General features: G+C 37.4%; 1 protein-coding gene across 5 annotated transcripts in view; it reads left to right on the top strand.

Annotated features, from left to right (window-relative positions):
* fam13a (family with sequence similarity 13 member A) overlaps window positions 1-25,541 on the top strand; it is a 93,121-nt gene that overhangs the window by 25,170 nt on the left and 42,410 nt on the right. For all 5 annotated transcript variants that reach the window (XM_066718379.1, XM_066718377.1, XM_066718381.1 and 2 more), the window contains 4 exons: window positions 2-85; window positions 752-838; window positions 1,282-1,368; window positions 13,675-13,850. In XM_066718379.1, coding sequence (XP_066574476.1) covers window positions 2-85; window positions 752-838; window positions 1,282-1,368; window positions 13,675-13,850 — 434 coding nt within the window. The remainder of the gene's footprint in view (window position 1; window positions 86-751; window positions 839-1,281; window positions 1,369-13,674; window positions 13,851-25,541) is intronic.

Raw genomic sequence — 25,541 nt, 5'->3', positions numbered from 1 at the left:
GGAAATGACCTGTAACTCAGCACAGATGGAAGTTTCACCCAGTAATGAAATGCCAGTTCCAGTTCCAGTCCCAAGGAAGAAAAAAGTAGGTGAAATATACAGTTGTAGTTATTTTTTTCTTTTTCTTTTTTTTCTTTCATCTTCATTAACATTTAAACTGCATTGATTTTCAAATGTTTTGAAGATATATTAATTGAACCCCACATTGGAGGAACGGTGGGAGCTGATTAACTGTGTAATGTGCCTCTTTGCAGTAAGGAATGGAGGGCAGTTAAATGGATGCTATGTAAAATCTTGCCTGCCGTTTCATTGATTTCTGTGGAGTGGCAGTCTTAACGTCTTGCAAAACTGCTTAATTTAGGCTGGGATTAAATCAGAGCTTTTACCCACCCAGTATTTGCAAATTCTTCTTTGTATGTGTTTAACGAAGACCCATCTTGACAAACAAAACCTTCTAACAAACAGGTTTGTAATTCGAGATTAGAGGAGTTTTTTATTTAATTTAATTTAATCCCAGCCTTAGTTCAGACTAAGATGAATCACTGTTTACCAATCGGAAATATACCATTGGTAATAAGTATTAATATTTCATAATGAAGAGTGTGAATACTTTCATCTACAACAGTATATGTTACCTTTTTCCCCCAAACTCCTTTAATTATGTGTACCTACAGTATTTTGTCTGCTGGTGAAAAGAAGGCAAAAATCAAAGCACAAAACCCAATGATTTATGATCTCTGTCATTCCTCAGGAAATGGCCTGTAGCACAACTGAAATGGAAAGTTCAGCAAACAAACTTGGAGCTGAGATGACAACTCCAGTTCCAAGGAAGAAAAAAGTAGGTCAAAATACTTTTTTGTGTTTGTTTGTTTTTCTTGTTTCCCCTGACCCCCCCCCGCCCCACCATGTCCAATACCATTAGAACTTTAATTGCATTGCTTTTCTGGCAAGGAGCTGTGACATATTTGCTAAAAGAGGTTATGTGGTCCATGTTGTCTATTTGGTTGCTGGGAACTTAATGATACCATAATAGTATTTTGTACCAAACCTCCTCTTTTGTGTGAAACACGTGTCTTCTGTTTTCTTTCCTGATCTACAGATACTTTCCCCTTGTGTCCCCAGGTCCATGTATTATTGTTTATGTTGAAGATGTCCACTGGATTGACATTGTCAGTACTAGTCAAGATTTTGAATACTTGACTCAAGTACCCATGTAGTCCTCCTGAGTACCATACTAAGACAAATATGATTTTCTTTTGACTCCTCTGATTGTCTTTTTAGGCCACATGTAGCCATGAACCCCAGAAAGCACCAATACCAATTAATTCAGCCTTGGAAATGCCAACATTGGTCCCAAGGACAAAGAAAGTAAGTATGCAGCTCTTTATTTGTATTCTACCCTTTGACTTTTGAGAGCAAATTCTGTTTTTGTAAGGGCCTGATAAATGGGTGTCTATATTCAGGTAGGCTTGAAAGATTTTCAGTTCTTCAGCATATAGCCCTTTTATAGCTGCAATTGCCACTAAATGACACACAGTTGAAATATATGTACAGTGAGGGAAAAAAGTATTTGATCCCCTTCTGATTTTGTACGTTTGCCCACTGACAAAGAAATGATCAGTCTATAATTTTAATGGTAGGTGTATTTTAACAGTGAGAGACAGAATAACAACAAAACAATCCAGAAAAACGCATTTCAAAAAAGTTATACATTGATTTGCATGTTAATGAGGGAAATAAGTATTTGACCCCTTCGACTTAGTACTTGGTGGCAAAACCCTTGTTGGCGATCACAGAGGTCAGACGTTTCTTGTAGTTGGCCCCCAGGTTTGCACACTTCTCAGGAGGGATTTTGTCCCACTCCTCTTTGCAGATCCTCTCCAAGTCATTAAGGTTTCGAGGCTGACGTTTGGCAACTCGAACCTTCAGCTCCCTCCACAGATTTTCTATGGGATTAAGGTCTGGAGACTGGCTAGGCCACTCCAGGACCTTAATGTGCTTCTTCTTGAGCCACTCCTTTGTTGCCTTGGCTGTGTGTTTTGGGTCATTGTCATGCTGGAATACCCATCCACGACCCATTTTCAATGCCCTGGCTGAGGGAAGGAGGTTCTCACCCAAGATTTGATGGTACATGGCCCAGTCCATCGTCCCTTTGATGCGGTGCAGTTGTCCTGTCCCCTTAGCAGAAAAACACCCCCAAAGCATAATGTTTCCACCTCCATGTTTGACGGTGGGGATGGTGTTCTTGGGGTCATTCCTCCTCCTCCAAACATGGCGAGTTGAGTTGATGCCAAAGAGCTCGATTTTGGTCTCATCTGACCACAACCCTTTCACCCAGTTCTCCTCTGAATCATTCAGATGTTCATTGGCAAACTTCAGACGGGCCTGTACATGTGCTTTCTTGAGCAGGGGATCTTGCGGGCGCTGCAGGATTTCAGTCCTTCACGGCGTAGTGTGTTACCAATTGTTTTCTTGGTGACTATGGTCCCAGCTGCCTTGAGATCATTAACAAGATCCTCCCGTGTAGTTCTGGGCTGATTCCTCACCATTCTCATGATCATTGAAACTCCACAAGGCGAGATCTTGCATGGAGCCCCAGACCGAGGGAGACTGACAGTTATTTTGTGTTTCTTCCATTTGCGAATAATCGCACCAACTGTTGTCACCTTCTCACCAAGCTGCTTGGCGATGGTCTTGTAGCCCATTCCAGCCTTGTGTAGGTCTACAGTCTTGTCCCTGACATCCTTGGACAGCTCTTTGGTCTTGGCCATGGTGGAGAGTTTGGAATCTGATTGATTGATTGCTTCTGTGGACAGGTGTCTTTTATACAGGTAACGAGCTGAGATTAGGAGCACTCCCTTTAAGAGAGTGCTCCTAATCTCAGCTCGTTACCTGTATAAATGACACCTGGGAGCCAGAAATCTTGCTGATTGATAGGGGATCAAATACTTATTTCCCTCATTAACATACAAATCAATTTATAACTTTTTTGAAATGTGTTTTTCTGGATTTTGTTGTTGTTATTCTGTCTCTCACTGTTAAAATACACCTACCATTAAAAATATAGACTGATCATTTCTTTGTCAGTAGGCAAACGTACAAAATCAGCAGGGGATCAAATACTTTTTTCCCTCACTGTATATATATATTTTTTTAATTATTTAAAGCACCAGTTCTCAATGCTGGTCCTGGGGACCCCCTGCCCTGGTGGTTTTTGTTGCAACAGAGCTCTCAAATACTTAATTGAATCCTCAATTGAACTACTTTTCTTCATTATACTTTTTAAATTGTGTAGCTTATAAAAAGTTCCATCTACAGTTTCATACTTAACATGAAATAATTTAAGATCTCAGATTAGGCAAATGATTAGTTGAATTGTGGTTCAGATAAGTACCCTACTAGTTATTAAGTAATTGAGATCTAGTAACAAAAACCCACAGGGCAGGGGGTCCCCAGGAACAGGATTGAGAACCACTGATTTAAAGGATTTTACTTGCAATAAAATTGCTTTTCATTATCATAATTTTTTAACATATGCAGCCATTTTGTGCTTAAAGTCTCTCAAAACCTCAGTAAAACAGAAATATTCATAATACAAAATACAGGAAACACTCTATATACTGATATCTATGGTACCATGTAACTAGTTTCTTCAAGTGTGTGTGTACTATGCTATAAAATCTGATCAGAAACAAGTAATCTGACAGACAATAAATTAAGCTCACTCCATCTTTTTGTTTTTGTTTTTGTACTGATTGTATAGCTTGGTAAACACACAAGAACTGTTGTTATTCCAGAACATTTTTAAGACACATTTATATTAAATTATGATATTATTATTGAATTATATTAAACTTCTGACCTGACACCACAGGTTTGGAGGTCTTAGTCTAGCACCAAGTGATCTCTACAGGGTTGAGTAAGAGCACTTTCTGGGTAAAATGTTACTGTGATCAACCAGAGAAACTGGGCTTCAGTTGAAATTAAACCACTACCTTTCCAAAGCACTTCAGTGTACCATTTTTTAAATTAACAACATTTAATGTAATAGGTAGAAAGAAAACTGTAATTAGGAATTAATGGTTGGAGATAAAAGAAGGTTAATAAATGTGTCCTGTCAAATCACAGAACCACACGTAGGCATACAACTGCAGACTGGTCTCTTATCATAATTTCACTTTGTGTCTTTTTATGATTGTCCAAACCCTCCATATTGCTTGTGTGTTTTAACAGAAGAGCAAATTAAATTTGTTGTTATCAGCCAGTGCTGCTGCAAGACACGTACACTGCGTCACTGTTTCACCAGTAGTAAAAACAGATGCGACCCCATTGAGTTATTTGTCATTAATTGATATTTAACTGTGTTTTATGAATAAGTTTCATTATGGGTATAATGGGATTACAGGCTTTTAAAGATGTTTATAATTAGAACATTCTAGTTTTGAGACCAGCTGCTATTTATTAGATTTATTTATTTATTAGACTAACTACATTAGATTGCATATGTTTTCACCCCAAGGACATTTTGTAGTGTTACAATCTTGAATGAAAATTAATTTAATTGGGATTCTCTCCCTTTGATTAGCACCTTGAAAGTGCAAAATTATGTTTTTATTGTGAAACTAAAGTTAATTAAACATATAAAACTGAATTCTGTTAGTTGCATAAGTATTCACCCCCCTGAGTCAATATTTTCTAGATCCACCTTTGGCAGCAATTACAGCTGTAAGTCGTTGTGGATAAGTCCCTACCAGCTTTGCACATACAGTGGGGGAAAAAAGTATTTGATCCCCTGCTGATTTTGTATGTTAGCCCACTGACAAAGAAATAAGCAGTCTATAATTTTAATGGTAGGTGTATTTTAACAGTGAGAGACAGAATAACAACAAAAAAATCCAGACAAACGCATTTCAAAAAATGTATACATTGATTTGCATGTTAATGAGGGAAATAAGTATTTGACCCCTTCGACTTAGTACTTGGTGGCAAAACCCTTGTTGGCAATCAGAGGTCAGACGTTTCTTGTAGTTGGCCACCAGGTTTGCACACATCTCAGGAGGGATTTTGTCCCACTCCTCTTTGCAGATCCTCTCCAAGTCATTAAGGTTTCGAGGGTGACGTTTGGCAACTCGAACCTTCAGCTCCCTCCACAGATTTTCTATGGGATTAAGGTCTGGAGACTGGCTAGGCCACTCCAGGACCCTAATGTGCTTCTTCTTGAGCCACTCCTTTCTTGCCTTGGCTGTGTGTTTTGGGTCATTGTCATGCTGGAATACCCAGCCACGACCCATTTTCAATGCCCTGGCTGAGGGAAGGAGGTTCTCACCCAAGATTTGATGGTACATGGCCCAGTCCATCGTCCCTTTGATGCGGTGCAGTTGTCCTGTCCCCTTAGCAGAAAAACACCCCCAAAGCATAATGTTTCCACCTCCATGTTTGATGGTGGGGATGGTGTTCTTGGGGTCATTCCTCCTCCTCCAAACACAGCGAGTTGAGTTGATGCTAAAGAGCTTGATTTTGGTCTCATCTGAGACCACTTTCACCCAGTTCTCCTCTGAATCATTCAGATGTTCATTGGCAAACTTCAGACGGGCCTGTACATGTGCTTTCTTGAGCAGGGGGACCTTGCGGGCACTGCAGGATTTCAGTCCTTCACGGCGTAGTGTGTTACCAATTGTTTTCTTGGTGACTATGGTCCCAGCTGCCTTGAGATCATTAACAAGATCCTCCCGTGTAGTTCTGGGCTGATTCCTCACCGTTCTCATGATCATTGAAACTCCACGAGGTGAGATCTTGCATGGAGCCCCAGACCGAGGGAGACTGAGAGTTATTTTGTGTTTCTTCCATTTGCGAATAATCGCACCAACTGTTGTCACCTTCTCACCAAGCTGCTTGGCGATGGTCTTGTAGCCCATTCCAGCCTTGTGTAGGTCTACAATCTTGTCCCTGACATCCTTGGACAGCTCTTTGGTCTTGGCCATGGTGGAGAGTTTGGAATCTGATTGATTGATTGCTTCTGTGGACAGGTGTCTTTTATACAGATAACGAGCTGAGATTAGGAGCACTCCCTTTAAGAGAGTGCTCCTAATCTCAGCTCGTTACCTGTATAAAAGACACCTGGGAGCCAGAAATCTTGCTGATTGATAGGGGATCAAATACTTATTTTCCTCATTAACATACAAATCAATTTATAACTTTTTTGAAATGTGTTTTTCTGGATTTTGTTGTTGTTATTCTGTCTCTCACTGTTAAAATACACCTACCATTAAAATTATAGACTGATCATTTCTTTGTCAGTGGGCAAACGTACAAAATCAGCAGGGGATCAAATACTTTTTTCCCTCACTGTATGCTATGGCCTTGAAGAAAAATGTGAAACAAACAAAAAAGCAATTTCAGCAAAAAATACATTCAGGTCTGAGTTTTAATATAAAAATGTTATAATTACATTACATTTTGTCATGTAACAACAAAAAATACCCTTGTATTTGTAACCCTTGTAAAAGTAATGTCTTCCGCAATAATCATGCTGGTGATCTTGATATCGTGACACAGGAGGGGAGGGGTTATGTTTATGTGTCTGAGGATTGGGTTGCTGGATTTACTGTCACTGTAATGCAAGTCAATGACAAAGGTAGACAGACAGGTTGGGCAGAGCCGTAGCCAGAAATTAAAACTAGTTGTTTACCAGTCCTGAGTTGTCCTAATCGGGGGCCTCAAGTCAAAAGCGGGGTCACTTGCTGGTTGCTCTAAAGCTCGCCACATCTTCCCCTCACTCCCCCTAAAGTACAATGCCCTGAGCGAGTGTTTGTGTGATTGTTTTACACACTACAGCATCCTACTGATCAACAACTGAGTTCTAACTACCCTTCCGAGATAACAGGTGCCTGTATGGAAATTTCTGTGTGTAGGCGCGAGAGTGCCAACAGGGGGATCCATTCTTTTCTAATATACTGACCTGCACACACCACACCTTGCCACAATATTAATGTCTGTATTCCAGTATTAACATGGCAAACAATATAGATCTATATTGTTACATTTATATTAAGTCTTTGATCCCAGCTCATGTAATTTGCCCGGCAGTGCTTAGCAGCGATGCACAATTGGCTAGCGCCGCCCGGTCTAGAGAGGGCTAAATCGGCCGTGTCTCTTTTGGCTAATGAGCATTCCCTACCGGCTACCAATAATTAATCTGAGTGTGACACTTCACTGGTCAGGGATGGCAGGTGTATATTATTGTTATTGACTGATAGATTATTAGACTTACAGTTTACACAATAAACAGTTTAAGCATTATAAAATTGCAGGACGTACAATCAATACAAAATTACAAGTCGTATACATCCTAGTTCAAGGTTGCTGCATCCTAGAGTGCTGCACAGCTCAGGAAAATAAGATGCTATATATACAAGAGAAGCACCTCCCACCTCTCGCATTTTCCCCATATGTAAACATGGAAAAGTACTGACGCTCACAGGATATCTGTCTCCCCCAGAGAAGAGCAGTGTCCATGACTTTCCACTCCCTGGACACATCCGTCCCACCCCCCCCCGCATGGCATCTCATGAGAAATAAATACACGTTGAAAAGAGGTCAACAGAGGAATGAAACGTGATACCAAATCCAGTAACTGTAGAAAGCCATGTGTATATGTTGTGTACTATTAAATCAAACAAAATGCATGCAATGTAAACCCTGAGAGGTTTCAATTTGAAATGCATACATATTCTATAATACAATAATTAGTCAATAATTAGTGGTTTATAAATATAGAATGATATACTCTTGTATAGCTGGCTAGTTCAAGAGCTTTGGGGAGGGTGGATGGATGCGAAGCAACAGATACTTGTGAAAGTAGTGTTTGAGCCCTGTATTTATACATGCTGTGGGCAGGATTAGGGTTTGACCCCTCTGCTGAAATTTGGTTTACATCTCCCAATGCTGAGGAAACCTGAGCTTATCAGCGTTTCCAACTAATTAAGGCTATTTGCTGACGAAGGTCGTAACTACATGTGTAACCATACAAAGATAAGAACTTCTAGCCGAGCTCAACACGTTTACCATTGGCACACTGAGTAGAAAAAAATAGCGTAAAATCACCCTTCTGTTTAACCTTGCTACTTATTAATCATCATAAGGTTGCAGTGTGCTGATGAGGAAGCAAATATTATCAACACAGGATTTCTAAAGGTACTAGGTTCCTGTGAAGCCGGAGGCATTTTGCTTTAGGAGTGACCTGCACTACAAAGCTAACAGGTGAGGCTAAAAAGGAGGGCACACACAAACCGAATGAGTGATCCTCAATTGAAATGATTGAGCAGCTCCGATATTTGAAAACATTTTGATTTCGTATGACTGTTGGCATCATATTGTATTCCTCATTAATTTGGTTTCCTTGCCGATTGAAAAGAAGCTCGCCCACCTCGTTTTCCTCTGTTTTCAAGAAGCTGAACTGATCTGCCAAGGAAAGACGCCTGATGTGAGCGAGACATTGTGAGGATTTCACAAAGTTCATAAAACAAAGCTATGCTGTTCAAAACAAATGCTGATAAAGAGATTTCTGTGGCACAGGTCAGTTAGACTTTGTCTAGTTAAGGAAGGTGATCGAAATTGACTCTTGAGGCCAAGGAAGCTATGCTGTAATCCTTAGTCTTTTGACAGGGTGAATCCCATGCTAATTTTGGATCTGAAGTCATATTTTTGAACTCAGAGAGCTGGTTGGTGTGGGCTGACAGTCTTTCCAACTCTCTTTTACTTTTTCTTAGGAAAAACATTGCTTTTGTTAAATTATATGTATTTTATCCAATGAAGAGCATTGGAAGAGATATCTACTCGATATCTCTACTTGAACCTGGCTGTTTTTGGAAAAACTCTAACTTTACTTGTAGGAGTGTTTACCCTTTTGAAATGTTCAAAAGCTATGAGAGAAACCATTCCAGAATGTCTCCTGTTTTCCTCTCAACGTTGGAAGTTGTAGTTATCATTAACAGTCATCCAGATCAATAATAGATTTTTGAGTATCACAAGAAGGGATATATCCGACTAATCAGAACGTATAAATGATGACTATGAATAAATCACGGACCTCGATTAACACTAGTCTTGGATTACTCAACCTAAAATAACATTTCCACTTGATTCGATTGATTGAAACCACACCAGCAATGCTTTCCAATTTAATCTTGTTTTATGTTGTCTTCTTCTAGGTCTTTTTAATCTCTTTGCCTATTTATGAATAAAGGAATATACTTTTAGGAACTTACTTTAAGGAGTATTATATGTTACATATTTTATTATAACTAATAGTATAAAGGGAAACCACAGGCTATTTATATATACAGCTGGAAAAAATTAAGAGACCACTTCAATTTATTGCTACATCAGCATCTCTACATGTATGGCAGCCATTCCATTCCATTCATATTTCCATTTGGAATTTGGGAGAAATGTTGTCAGTAGTTCATAGAATAAAACAAAAATGTTTGTTTTACCCAAACACATACCTATAAATAGTAAAACCAGATAAACTGATCATTTTGCAGTGGTCTCTTAATTTTTTCCATAGTTGTATATTTTATTTGTTATGAATAAACTATTCTCTGAACTCATTAATCACATGGCTGCTGAAATATTTCAAATGTAACATCACCTCTGACATAAAAATATTTTAAATTATTAAAGGTTTGTTTCTGATGCATATCAAATCACTCTTGCCCCATTTTTATAGTCAAAACAAGGCTTTTCAAACACTTAAAAAACAACAACTGTGCAACATTTACATCCCTGTTTATATTCAAATGTGTAGTGAATTGTTATTATGGTAACAGTGGTAACTAGACTTGTATTCTGATATAAGAGTAGATGTTAATAGGTAGGATTTTAATAATGTCAGCCTATCAATGAACAAATATTACAGCTTCAACTGAATGTAGTATTAGTTTTTTTTCCCAAGAAATTGTATGTGGTCATTTGTGTTATTATGATTCTTCCTGCTAGGGGGACTCAATTCAGCTTCACTAATCTATCAGTTAAGCAAGGGTAGGTTTTACATTTTTCCTAGATAACAGTGGTATAAAAGGAGAGAACAGGTCACAGGTGAGGTCTTGTATTCATAATATTTAATTTTACACCAGGTGTGGTGTGAAAAGATGCACTTTGTTGTATTTGTTAATTGTGCTTAAAAGAGAGTCAGACTGCTCTGCATATCAGAAGGGAATTGCATATGCAATACAGGAAAGATTATTTTTATAATTACTCAAAGACTATTTGGACCCAATAAAGTAGTTATGAATTCCACAATCTTTTAAATTTAAATAATTTTCCATTTCAGAAAGTAAAATTAATAAAATATTTTTGTCAGGTTTTTTGTTTTTCAGTTCATGTGTTGCATTTGTGGAACGATTTCCAATTTCCCAAACATTTTCACATGTCAGAAATACATAGCAACGTCATTCCACACATTTCCACTGTAGTGAACAGATGACCTTTGTATTCCAGAAACTGACAGGATTGTTTAATCATTTTAACCGCATTATCAGTGTGAGAAAGAACAGCTGAAGGCATAGGGCAAGATAATATATATATTTATTTAAATGTTATTATTTGTATATTTATAGAAAATAAATGCACACTATGTGGTGATTATGTGGTGCATGAAAAACTATTTATTTGCATTAAATCTGTATTTTAATAACAGGTGCATGTTTTAATACATGATTATAATTATAATAACTGAAATTAAAAACTCCTTCTGCATTAATAGGCCTCAGGCTGCCAGCTTTTTAAATTAAATGGCTACTGATTTATCCACACACCCGCTGCACTTGTTTAAAGGAGCTGACATAATTTGCCATTATTTTAAGCTTGCCTGCCGTTAATTAACATCCATTCATTGATGCTGTGAAAAAACCTGTATTTCCAAATGCTAAACCCTCGTCACTACTTCCACTCAATGGATTTATGGAAGACAAAAGTGGTAACAGAAAAGTCTGTGAAAATGCGATTGTTACTTAAACCGGATATTCTATTCAAGCAGATAATCACCGCCTCGAGTTGTAAGAGCTTTCCAAATTTCAGGGGCATTAAAGTAAAGTAGCTAATTGTGTCCTTTTCAATGCATATTACCCTCATTAAATCGGCACAGACTTTTCAACTAGATCTGCGCAGACATAAAATAAAATTATATATAAAAAAAAAATCTTGTGTTTTTCTGTGGCAGACTCAGACATTGTTTCTCTTTAGAATTATTCATTATGAATTAAAATAAATATCTCAGTCTGACACTTTGACCTTGCCTTACCCTCACTCCCCACCTCCCCACCTATGCTAGAATGTTCTTGCTATCAACCACTGAGCCCATGCAGTTTAAAAGTGGCAAGCTCTGATCAACTACACAGTCCTTCTCTGGACTTTGGCTGTGCATTGTTGCAGGCTGGTTTTATTTAGGACTAAGCTTCATGTGACTTCTTTCTGCTGTAGCTTAGGAACTTTGATCTCTGTAAACTTAATTTATGCATCATAGATCACTAAATCATCTAGTGCTGTTTTATAGTTAAAGTTCTGGAATTATTACGCCTTTTTGAAAGTGATTTTTTTGCAGGTGAAATATGTAAATTTAGTATGACTCTGCATGGTGCAGTACCATGTCATTATAGTGCTATCAATATTTTAACCTCCAGCATGTAACTCTGTGTACTGGTTGCTGCGGCCAAGCACATCTCTCTAGTTATTTTGGGGATATATAATTTCATCCATCTAAGAAAATGGATTCGGTTTTCTGTCTCTGAATATCCTTCAACATGTTTCTCCAAACTTTCACAGTTAGATTATGACCTAGCTTGCTTCTGAATGTGAAAGAAATTGACTACAATCTACCATACACCACAAGGCAGCTTTGTGTGGACATCTATCTAGTGTCATTTGAGGTCATACTTTTTCTTACTGTCCTTATTACTCCTAATGTAAACAATGCAGAAAATGAATACTGTAATTATCAGACTCCGTTTCTTCATCTGTTCCGAAGACCACCGTTTATTGCAGTTGCAGCCTAGACTCCGAAAGGTAAGACAAATAGGGTGTCGTCTATGGACTAATAATGTTTTGGCTTGTTGTAGTTGCTTATTCCATTTCAATTAACTGTGATAATTGACTACTATTGTGGTCAATGTAAAGTCCTGCGTATCAGGGCTCTTTGGAAATATGAGCATCCCTCCTGTAGGTGTCCGGTCTCTTGGTGTAATATTTCGGTTGCTTGTCTTGGCTGTGTGCAGGTGTGCCTATGATGGTTGTCTGACAGTGGCTATTGCTGTGATGCCGAGAGGGTTCATTGTGTACAGCAGCCTCTGACGTCACTCCTCCGTCAGAAAATGTAAATTAATTGACAGTCAAAACCTTTTTATTGATTTATTTTTAATTAAGTAGGAATTTGAATGCAATGTGTACATAAAGCCACATTTCACTGGTCCTGAATGATGATCAAACTGTGGACCTTTATTGTAACAGGAAGAATTCAGTGTACCCGTCAATCTAAAAGGCTTTATCCACCCTTGCAATCACTCCAAGTCAGAAAGTCAATTGAGTGACTGTCCACAGTCAGCAACCTTGAAAAATGCAAATAATTAAAGTAATAATTAATTACAATAATTACTAAACTACATTAATCTCTGGATGATGTTTCAGTTGAAGGGTGTGAATATTTTCAAATACAAATGTAGATCCGGATATATCATATTACAGAGATTTTGCTGCTCCTTTACGGGTCAGTCTGCACAGAAATTGATGCTAGACAAAATCAACTATTTTCGCGATACTAATTGTTGTGGTTTAGATACTAAGTTGTGTTGGTACAGCAATTTTAAACCAATTGCCCTTCATCTGCACAGATAGAGAAGCCTTGACATTGACATACCCAATTTGCTGTGACAAGATAAACTAATCTTGGTTATTATTAAATATCATTATCTTGTTTTAGTGTTTTGGTACAGTAGTCACTGTGTACAGTTTCAATACCACTTTGTTGTGCTCTTGGTCAGTAGATCTTAAACACTGGTCAATAGTATTTGAAACAGGAATTGAAAATAAAATGGGGCAAAACAGTAATATGTATTGTGAAAAACAAATTCAAAATATTCAATCAGATACCTGGAATGATACCTTACATTGATACCTGCACGTATGGTACAGGTGAAACTAAATATGATTAGAAATACATATAAACATGTATTTCCATCTCATAAATAATCGAAATGTACTGCTATATTTTATATATTTTCTGGTACTTTATGCTTTTCACCAGTGCAAACAAAACAACAAATAATGAGAGAGTGAATCAGGGTGTATATATATATATATACACAATGCAATGAATATTATATTCAAATCTCTGTATATGTTACATTAATAACAGTAAAGATCAGAGATTATTAGCGTATAGCGTATTATCCATCCTGTGGATCAGATAAGTTGAAAAGCAGGGCAGCTCCGAAAGGTGTGCAGAGCAGTGTTTTTTAACATTACAAAAGCAACCCAATGTTGAATGACGAAAAGGAGAGCATTCTGGTTTTAAGGTGATTTAAAGTGAGCCAGAATAATGTGACCATCAAAGGTGTGTGAGTGTTTGTATGATATTCAGAGACTGTTTTACAATCTGCTGCTCTCTTTTCTCCACTGCAGGTGAAAAAGTCAAAGAGCAACGGGATGATCAGACCCCTGGCCGTGCCTCAGCCTAGTCAATCAGCAGGGGCCCCGCAGGTCAGACTCCGGATCATAGAAAAGACCCCGAGCTTAGAAGACATGGACCTGTCCAGTGACGAGATCAACATTGTCAAAAGTGCTGACACCTTGAGCAGGTTAGTTTGCACTGAGCTTCACTTAAGACTTTTTTAATTTTATTTGAATGGCTTCAAGATTTCAGAAAAACAAAAAAAGTCTCCCCATGTGGATGATCACATTTTTAGTCACTGTCATTCTATAATTCCCAAATAACTAACAGAAAACAAGAACCACAATAAAGACAATTTAACCAGACTGGCATGTCATCCGTGAAGCACACTGAGAAAGATTAATGTGAGGTTTCTTAACTGAAGTAGCTTGACACTTTTATAGTCATTTACTGTGGTATGTATCATGGTACATGTTATTCTTTCAATGGGTTTAGTTTTATAATGCCCTTAGTTAATCCTATAGATATAGATATAGATATAAAATCGTCTATGCCCAAGTAAGGTTTTGTAGGCAGTTTTTATTGTTTTATGGATCATATTTTTATAGTTCTAATTATAGCAGTGCTGCAAAATAGCCCTTTTCTGCTGACTATCATAAAAGCAGGGCTTAAAGGTTATTCCTCCACATGAAATCTTTCAAAAGCCTTAATCGAAAAGCTGATCTACATAATGATCATGTTAAGAACAAACCATTTGCAATTTTTTTTTTTTACACATTCATGTAACAGGTGGCTGTACTTTTCATATAATATGTAACAATCCCCTAGGGCCTCTTGAATTGCAAGGGGCAAGAGAGGGTTTCCAATTATAACATGTTTGCCTATATAGTACATTATTGTCGGGGTAGACTGGAGTTTCCATTTAGCATTCTTGTGCCAGTGAGAAAACTCTCTAAGGACTCAAAACATGAAATTACCATTTGGATTCTTAATAGGACTGATCACCCTGCATCCATAAGCATTGGGGTTTCATTTATTATAAATGTCTGAAACCCAAGCTTCCAGATTGTGTATCTATCTAAATATAGGCTGATACAGACAGCTGTGTGTGTGCTGATGTGATCTCCTGCAATACTGTAAGTCTGCCACACTAGGGTGATGGGGTAGTACACAAGGTATGCACGTATGCATCTCCTCACATATTATTCACATAGCATTTTTTTCACATATGGCTAAGGATCAATGTACAGTAAACCGGGCATTTTCAAAATGTGAAAAAGCTAAAAGCACCATGTTCGCATTCAGTTCTATGTTTTCATTGAAAACACACAAACATATTCTTTATATCTTTATTTCTTTCCTCTTCATGGGGAAAATGCTTGCCTAATACTAAGTTCAGGAAAAAGAGTTGAAAAATCAGCATACCAAACACATATAAAAGCTACTGTCAAAGACCATTATATTTGTGGTTAAATTCCACAACTTACACTAGGAAGCACTTGTAATTTGTTTGCATTGTGCCCGGAAAATTTGGAAAACAAACAATTGGCAAGATGTGCGATAAAGCAGTTAGGAACTAAGAGCGTACAGTGAGTTTAAGCACAGTTCCTATAGGGCAAGAGAGCCTTCTGTTTTTTTTTTCCAGCTGGAGTATTAAATCACTAATTTATATATTGTGCAAATTAGCTTTATTTATGTTACTTTTTGTTTTAGTTTAATAGCTTAAAATATGCTGTTGGCTCAAGATACCATACACACTGAATTGTATTTAAAAAAAAAATCTATTCATGCAGTTAGTCATGTAATTAAACCACTTAAGTAGCTGAGAGCTGTGTTGGAACAAAACCCAATCCCCCGCAGGAACAGAATCTGACACCCCTGATTTACAGGACTATTACAAAGAAGCTCGGTAAACATGACTTCATTTAAAAATGCAGTAGAGCAGAAGACTGTTTACAATGGTAGAAGATAGTTGATCTGACCCTGTTGGTTTATGGCGCTGATCTGTCATGGCAGCACTCGTGTTACTGACCACTTCATAGGATTGGTCCCTGGAAAACAGGTGATACGTGATGCTTGATATGTCTACTCATTAGCAAGAACATCATTCTAGTGCTATAGTGTACCCAAAAAAATGCATTTCTGCAATATTTACATCCACACAAACCGAAACTGTAATGTAGAAAAGGCTGATGATCATCTGGGAGTCTTCTTGTGTTGCACGTTACCATAGGTTTCAATTTCGTGTCTCCTGTGCTTGTGTTTAATTCCTGTCCTGTTATTTTCTATTAAATGTCTTTATTTTCCTGCAGCTGTTGTAAGCCTTCAGTTTTCTACCAAGACCAGTGGCAGTTGGAGCCATTTATTTAAAAACAGCCCACTCCAGCCACTGCACAGTGTTTATTGATCAGAAATCAAGCTTCTTATTATGAAAAGTGTCAAAATCAATGATTTGGTTTAACCCTAGGTGGCTAAACTGTGAACTCCATTTGCATTTGTTTGCAAGTTGAATGGATCCCAAGTTAAATTGCCCTGGGTAAGGGTGTCTGCTAATAAATAAAAATCATCATTCTAAATAAGATTGTGTCAGGTAGTGCATTTAATCAGTATTGTGGATGGCAATGGCGTAATACCAATCTAATTCTGGTTTGTGTCCTCCACAATCCCAAATTGCTCAGTTATGTTATGTGCATGAGCAAATGTCGTGGAGGCAAACCCACATATACCACTGTTGTCTTCTCTGTTGCTGATTTCTTGCTGTTCTGAAGACAAAATACATGAGAAGCATGTGTGCTGCACCATGAACTGCATCATTGTGTGTTTGTAAACATAGGTGCATGCTGGGATACTGTACCATGAAGCATTATGCTGTGAGGAACTGTAACCGAACTACATGTAGATGCATTAATTCCAACTAAACGTACAATCATTCTCCTGTGTGGGCGATTTGAGATGGACTAATTAGATTGCATTTCAAGTATGGTGCTCAAGATCAGTTATGTAGTGTATACAGAGACTTCATAGTTTCATAGTTTGTTTTATTTACACTGTAATGCTTTTGGTTTTTCCCAATGAACTGGTAAACATGTTTTCTCATGCGTAATCCATATTGTTCCTAGATATTGCAAACAGATTAAGATAATTTTAGGTGGCCGAGTTATTCTAAAAGTAATTTAACTGTAAATGTCTATTTGAGAATTGGATGAAAATTGATTTTCTATTGGGTAAATAATGTTGACCAAATTAATACAAAATAAGCTTGTTTTTGCTACATATGTGATCATTACAATGATAACCAGGTTCACAGAGGTTTGAAAATAACACACATGTATAATGATTTATTACCACACATAGCTCAGTTAAAATATGAGCTGACTCTCAACGATGCCATGTCATGTCAGTGTACAAGAATATCATTGAACGTGGGCTATATTTGACTTGAACTCCCTGAATCATATTCTGTTGCAGGATTGCACTGCGATGGCAAGGATTTCTGAGCTCATGTACACAATGTGTACACATGTTGCTACCTTGGGTGAGCAGGATGATAGTGCCACAGATTATAATAGGCCAACATCAGAAGTAGAAACACAGAAAATAAGTAATGTTATAGTAAACGCCATAATATAGAATTATAGTCTTCACTGAAACAAAGCAACCTTAGTCTCTCACAAATATTCATTATGCATGGAGACACGGGTAGTCTGTTATTTCAAGCACAATTACAGGACACAACAATGGTGAATGTCCAACCAAAGTCCAGTGGGAATAAATCTTTTACATGTTCAAGTCCCCGTCTGCAGCTCTGACTCGTGGTTTTATGTTTAATGTTTTCCTGTCTTTCCTGTAACATTGATTGTGTTGCTCAACCCGCACCCCCCCCCCTTACATCTTATTTTTATTATTTTTATGGTGCCAATGAGATGGCCATGTAGACTACATAGCCCTTTCCTATTCTAGTCTGTGTCTCCAAGGAGTACAGCAAAAAAAATAATAATAATACAATGCCTTTTGCAGGAGTAAATGGACATAAATTACTATAAAAATGTTATTTATATAGCAAATGTGACGCACAAACTATAGACAACAACAACACATTATTGTTGTTATTATTATGATGTGTGGCTAAATACAGTAATGTGGGTAAAAGCAGTGATGTATAATAACTTTGTTTCAGTTACATTTGATTAGTAGCATTTGTTGCATGAGTCAGTGTTTGCAAGATGACATCTTGATCTGAAGACTAAAGTCGAAATAGGCTACATTTATGTATAAGACATTTACTGTAATAACGCTCATTAAATTAACATTTGCATTAAGTCGAGGAAAAAAACACACACACAACCAGGTAACTGTCTTTTTTATAGAAAGTCATTGCTCATTCTAAGTCATATCGAAAATGAATCGGGAAAAATAATGAAAAAATGTATATATCTGATCACATGGTTTATATATGATGGAAGGGAAGACCCAGAAAAAAAACACGTGGCACTGTTGACTGTTGTCACTCCCTGCACCAGCAGTCGTGCTGCTACGTGCTACACCTGCTGTCCTCAGTACAGAGGTCTGAGCTGAGCTGCTCCGCAGCATCGCAGGGTCTGCAGCGTCAGTCGTCTTATCTAAAACGTTGCATGCACAGATAAACAAATAATGCAATAAATCATTACAGATTGCACGGTAACACTTAATCATTTTGTTTCGCTTTAAAAAAAAAAAAAAGAAACAGCCTTGGCACCGCCCGCAGGGGTCTGAAGTTCACCGCGCCCTCTTTGTGGGCTGCTTCCCTCCTGATTGACACAATAGCCAGACTCCCCGGCGAGCCGCGCTCCGGGCCTGTGCCATCGCCGTCTCTGATTGGCTGGCTGCCGAAACGTGCTTAGTGCCACTGCCAGGGTCAAAGGGCACTGCAGTGCAACTGTAGCAAGGTATGCGGTTGCGAACCCAGCTGTGCTAAGCTGTTTTACTGTCATGGTGCTTAAGCTAGTTTGCAGGTGTCGTTCTTTATATATGCATTCAAGTGATTATTGACAATCGCTTGCACAGAGAGCACATTTTGCATATGGAAGCGTTAGACTTTTTTTTTTCAACGTAAACAAAATAAGGAACCTGTTGCACATTTTTTTTTTACCTCTCTCGATGTTACTAACTTTTTTCCTGCCAGAATGGCCTGTGAAATTCTGCCTGTCAAAAGGTAAACCATGTATTTTAAACGTTGTGTATAGTCATGCTAGTAATAATAATAGTCATAACAAGATGACCTAAGTTATTAACTTATGATCAAACTAATTTTTGCCATAATTTTAACATTTAATGTATTTCATGTAACTTGTTTTTAAAGAAAGCTTTAATCAAAGCACACCTGTACTTATTGGTATGCACTAATGTCCTATTGCACAGTAATCATAATAATGTATTATATAGCATTTTCATAAATGTGTGTTATATGGTGTATGCTTCATGCTTGCAAATCCTACTTAATGATAATATAGTTGTCGTGTTATAAACTTTATTTTTTTGTTTTACTTGGTGCATGTTTTGCATGCTCTTCACAAACATTGCGATGAATCATAATTTCAATGTGCACAGTTTGTGCATGCTAAACTGGCACATAGCTGAACTGTATTTGTCTGTCATTTATTTACATATTTGCTAGCTGGAATGCTTAATAATAACTCTACCACAGTCACATATTATATATTGTGCACAACCTTTTTCACAATGCAATTTGTCATGCTGTAGTATAACCTGGGTGAAAAATACAATTTTGACAATAAGGACAGTGTGTGAACGTCACACATGCATAGTTCACTGAACACATCATTTGGTATGTGTGCTGCAGTGACCAAGACCTGTGTCACACATTCTTAACAGGTCAAGTGCTCTAGCAATGTAGACTTTAGTCATGCTGTCTTGCTGTCTTTGTCATGCTAAAACTGAAAAGCAGAGTTACAGAACAGTCTATTTAAACTGTACTGTATAAACTCAGTAAATTAGCATCCAATATTCTGTGAGTAACCTGCAGGTGAAAACCAATCAATAGGGACTTGGGAATTTTTGTTTTAAATGCCATGGTCCTGAACGGGCTTCGGGTAATTGTCAGTGTGAGGGAAGCAACCTTGGCGAATTTTTACAAGACATTAAGCAATGCCCAAATCAAACTGTACTGTAAGTCAGTTTGCTTAAAGCTTGTGTTTAACTGTAGGCAACATGGTACATTTATAACTAGTTTTATTTAAACTGAAATGCACAGTAAGCAGTGTTTGTAATTGACTGTCCTGTGAGGCTATTGGCTCTGCTGACACAAGGATGGCTGTCATCTGCTACCTTGGTACGCAGACTTGCAGACTTTACAGCACATGCAACTGCAGTGAAGGGAATGTTTATCTTTAACTTGCACGCTCACACAGCTACTAAATGGGTTAACTGCACGAGTTTGTAGGCAGTTGGAAAGTAACAGAAGGAGAAAATTTAACTATCTTGTACTATTTTAGGATATTAGAATATCTTTCCATCTGAAGGAAAATAAAATGACTGTTCAGGTTGTCACCACTTGCTAGATTTTTGTGGCCATTTGCCAGTACTGAAGATACAGCAGATTTCCCCTTATCTAGCGTATTGACTTCAGTGTGTTAATATAGGCCTACTTTGTTCAACTCAAGGGACACTTAAGGATATAACTAAGGGCAGGCTTACACTTATGTTGTTTTATATAACTGGACATTAGTTTTTGCAAAATACAAAAGTAGCTACATACAGCGTTTCATTAGGTACTGATAACTATTGTAATGTTGTACCCTTCACAGATAATTGTATTACATTTTAAAGGTTTGAATACCTAACTGTGCAATTTCCTGTATTTGCATGTGATTAGTGCAGTGTTTATCTGTGACAGCTCTTTAACACACCTTATATTGAGACTGCACCAGATTGGATGAGCTTTGATGAGATTGTTCTGATGAAGAGAGACTGACAACAACAAATAATAACATTAAAGAATGCCCTGGTATAGTTATGTGGAATGTAATGTGCACATAGGACAATATGCTATGTGCTCGGCGAAAACAAATTCAGTTTTATGTTGTTTAATGTTCATTTGTCATTCTAACAATCACTTCCTAGCTGATTCTGTATTCATTTCATAGCACCCTGTGAAGTCTTTTTTTTCCCATTAATATTTTGGTTCATTGTTACTAATTTGTATTCAAAAGTAGTAAGTTTGTATTTGTTAAAAATGCAATAAAACAAGTGTCAGAGAATACATATTTACTACTTTATTACAAAACAAGACCTTTATATATAAGCCAGGGGCCGGATTAAATCAAAACTTTGACCCACACGCTAATAGAAAACTACACAACTGTACTCAGTTGTGGCTGCAAGATGCCACTTTCTTCTAATCAGAAATGTAACCACTATGATGTACAGGTTTTAGTTTGCTATTAGCGGGTGGGTCAATATTTTGATTTAATCCGGCCCCAGCACTTTGTTTTTTTTGGCTTTTCTTTTTTTACATTCATGTTCTGGATTGCCTTCTGTAATGTTTCTCCTTCATATTGCAACACATCTTATTGGCAGTGAACCTGCCTGTCTGGCTCACAAACCTGAATCTAAATATGCTTTACTACAATAATTCTGCATGCATATACATTCCTTCATATTTAAGCATCCTGTCCTTTATGTGTAGTAATTTCAATTTACTTCAGGTTCAAATTGTATATTCCTGCTCTTACTATATTTGTGTGTGAAATGTGTTATTTTGTGTCAACTGTAAATTAATCAGAATAACTTTTGGCAGAGACGAGAAGAAACTTGAGCCCTCACTTTCGCTGAGATGCAGTGGTGATAGAGGGGTGGGGGAAGTATTTACTATTTATCCAAGTGCTCTGTTCTCAATACAACCAACTTCAATGTTGATTACAAATCACAAATGCTCAGACAGTTCAATATATACTGTATATATAGACTCACCTAAAGGATTATTAGGAACACCTGTTCAATTTCTCATTAATGCAATTATCTAACCAACCAATCATATGGCAGTTGCTTCAATGCATTTAGGGGTGTGGTCCTGGTCAAGACAATCTCCTGAACTCCAAACTGAATGTCTGAATGGGAAAGAAAGGTGATTTAAGCAATTTTGAGCGTGGCATGGTTGTTGGTGCCAGACGGGCCGGTCTGAGTATTTCACAATCTGCTCAGTTACTGGGATTTTCACGCACAACCATTTCTAGGGTTTACAAAGAATGGTGTGAAAAGGGAAAAACATCCAGTATGCGGCAGTCCTGTGGGCGAAAATGCCTTGTTGATGCTAGAGGTCAGAGGAGAATGGGCCGACTGATTCAAGCTGATAGAAGAGCAACTTTGACTGAAATAACCACTCGTTACAACCGAGGTATGCAGCAAAGCATTTGTGAAGCCACAACACGTAGAACCTTGAGGCGGATGGGCTACAACAGCAGAAGACCCCACCGGGTACCACTCATCTCCACTACAAATAGGAAAAAGAGGCTACAATTTGCACAAGCTCACCAAAATTGGACAGTTGAAGACTGGAAAAATGTTGCCTGGTCTGATGAGTCTCGATTTCTGTTGAGACATTCAGATGGTAGAGTCAGAATTTGGCGTAAACAGAATGAGAACATGGATCCATCATGCCTTGTTACCACTGTGCAGGCTGGTGGTGGTGGTGTAATGGTGTGGGGGATGTTTTCTTGGCACACTTTAGGCCCCTTAGTGCCAATTGGGCATCGTTTAAATGCCACGGCCTACCTGAGCATTGTTTCTGACCATGTCCATCCCTTTATGACCACCATGTACCCATCCTCTGATGGCTACTTCCAGCAGGATAATGCACCATGTCACAAAGGTCGAATAATTTCAAATTGGTTTCTTGAACATGACAATGAGTTCACTGTACTAAACTGGCCCCCACAGTCACCAGATCTCAACCCAATAGAACATCTTTGGGATGTGGTGGAACGGGAGCTTCGTGCCCTGGATGTGCATCCCACAAATCTCCATCAACTGCAAGATGCTATCCTATCAATATGGGCCAACATTTGTAAAGAATGCTTTCAGCACCTTGTTGAATCAATGCCACGTAGAATTAAGGCAGTTCTGAAGGCGAAAGGGGGTCAAACACAGTATTAGTCTGGTGTTCCTAATAATCCTTTAAGTGAGTGTATATTTTAAGAGTACCACATGGCCAGTGAGTGATATGTTATTGTGAAATAATTGCAAGGCTCAGACCAATTGAAACCTAGGAAGTCTAAATTATTAAACTACAGGAAAGAGCTGGTTTTCTGTCGCTTTGTCTATGGTTATTGTACTTCATGTTGCCGGTGTAGCACTAGTTTATTTCCATATCCCTTGAGCTGTTCTGTAGTTAGTATGTTGCAGAAATTTGACTACATTTGAAAATGGGCTTGGGCTTGTGTCTCTGTTTTGGACCCTAGTTTTGCATTTCTGGTTTATGTGGTATTTCACCTATGTGAATTTAAAAACAACACAATTTTTGAGCAGACACCATAGTTGCCTATGCATTTTGTGTTTGCAGTTTTTCTAGAGTTTCTGAATAAATTGAACAAATCTAAGCAGTACTTAAATTATTATCAGTATTATTATTATTTAGATCTCAAAAACTAAAAATCATCTCCACAAATAGTTTTAGCATGATACAGTGATTCCTGTAGAGAAACTTGTGTACTGACTGAAACTAAACTAAGTGTGTAAACTATTACACTGACTCTTTACAGTAGAAATACAATGAAGGAAGCAGACTACTTCTACTTATGACTGGAAATCTTTTAATATGTGATTTATATCAGATTTCTATCTATCTATCTACCTACTATGCTTGTGGATGTCTGTTTTCAGTGCTTTAGTGAAATTACTGAAATTCTTGACAGATCTGAAGTGGACACAACCGCAACACTTTTCAGTATAACAAATTATATAGGCTATGGATCTATTTTAAACTTTTAGTAGTTCTCAATATGTCCACTTGGTCATGTGATGCATTCATTTTATATTTAATTTACATTTTCCTTTTTTATATACCAACACACTTCATACATGTTAACAAAGGACAATAAACTTGGACATGGTAAATTGTTAACAATGGCTACTCTATGGCACTCACTCTTCGGCTAATTAACATCACTCTGTGATCTGTTTGCATCTGGTGAATATGTATACAGCATTACCTATCTGTGAATGTTTGGAAAACTCTTCCGAAACTGTCTGGCTGGTTTCTTAAAATACAGTTAAAATGCCATTTACAATTCACTTATCACACTCGCTAAATGTGCTTTCAGCTGGCCTTTGCTTCTTTATTCATAAAAAAGAAAGTGGGATTCCTGAACATTAGAAGTTACTGGTAATTTAATAAGAAATATACATTATTATCTCTCACAAAGCCTTGAGCAAATAAAGCTGCTGTGTGCAAGGGTTTATTTGTTTTCTCATGTATTCTAGTACTGCAATATTGGTATTCATACAGCAGGTGGCAACAACCCAAAATATCAAAGAACATAATAATAAGCAGCTGTAGGATTTAATAGGTTTCTTAAACTTAACTAAGCAGATTCATAAAGGCTTAGGTGTGTACAGACATGCGGAAAAAGGTTTGCAATAGTAACAGCTGGAGCACTGGTGTTTTAGAAATTACCTACTTACCTGTGAGACGTACAGCAGCTGGAAACCCTGTGAATAATTTAACAAGACTTTTTGAATTAGAATCACTAAACATTCGTCCTGGCACTGTATTAAGTAGGCCTTGAGGAGAAAAAAAGAACACCACAACTTCAAAGCAAGGGTAATTTTTACTTTTTCCATTTTCCTGGGCTAGTTTTTGAATTCTTTCTTCTGGTAGCTCGTAGTGTACAGTGTGTTCTGTGTACAGTACGTTTTGTAGATTGAAGACATTTGATTAATATTTTTAGGAGCACTTAGAATACAATGCATTAACATTTGGGGGGCTCTTCCTTCTCAGTTCCCTGACAGCTGCTGCACATAATATAACTTATGTACACGTGTTTGATAGACTGTCAGGGGACATTGAGGCTGTAATTGCACACCATGAGACTGAAACAGATTACAGATTTGTTGTCTGGCTCTTGGAAGGTAATGACAGTCTATAGAGTAAAAGCAGCAACCATATAAAGGAACTGATCAACCAGCATAAACATTCCTATTTTTTTTATTTTTTTTGTCTTGCCATAATTCTGATTTGGAAATATAATTAAAGCAATTTTAGACTGTTTTGACCTTTTATATTTTAAGCTATGAGTGTTTGTCACATGACTTAATATATTTGTAAGCATTACCTTACTTAAATAATAATAATAATAATAATAATAATAATAATAATAAAGAGGCCTAATGATATCCATATTAGTAATACTAATCATATTATTTATATAAACTCTGATGGCTCATTACCATATTAACCATATGAATAATTTGTCAATTGTTTTTTCAAATGAGTAATTCTAAGTCATTCAAAAAAGTTTTAGAGGCAATATGTACTTTTAATAATGTTTTTAAGTACCTCTCTTGTGTGGAATTAGCTTTGGTTCAAATGTGTCTTATTTAATGGTATCTTAATCCCATGGATATTATTGCAAAAGTAGGCCTGTAGCAGCAAAAGGTTGAAATTCCTCTACATGAAAAGCTTCATGTGATTTACTGATCTTTAAAGTATTGTGAACTTTTGCCCACTTTAATTACCCAGACACTTCCATTTTAATCCTTTGTTTTGCATCTGTGAAGTATGTACTGTAAGTGCCCTTATTGGGCACTGAGACTCATTCACAACAACAGGAGAGCTGCACGTATCTAATGATGAAAGCAAATGTAATGCTGCTCTGAGTAACCG

This window comes from Amia ocellicauda, chromosome 12 (assembly GCF_036373705.1).
Source record: "Amia ocellicauda isolate fAmiCal2 chromosome 12, fAmiCal2.hap1, whole genome shotgun sequence".
NCBI classification, from domain to species: domain Eukaryota; kingdom Metazoa; phylum Chordata; class Actinopteri; order Amiiformes; family Amiidae; genus Amia; species Amia ocellicauda.
Note: the sequence above shows the minus strand (reverse complement) of the source record. Positions and strands in the feature narration are given on the sequence as shown.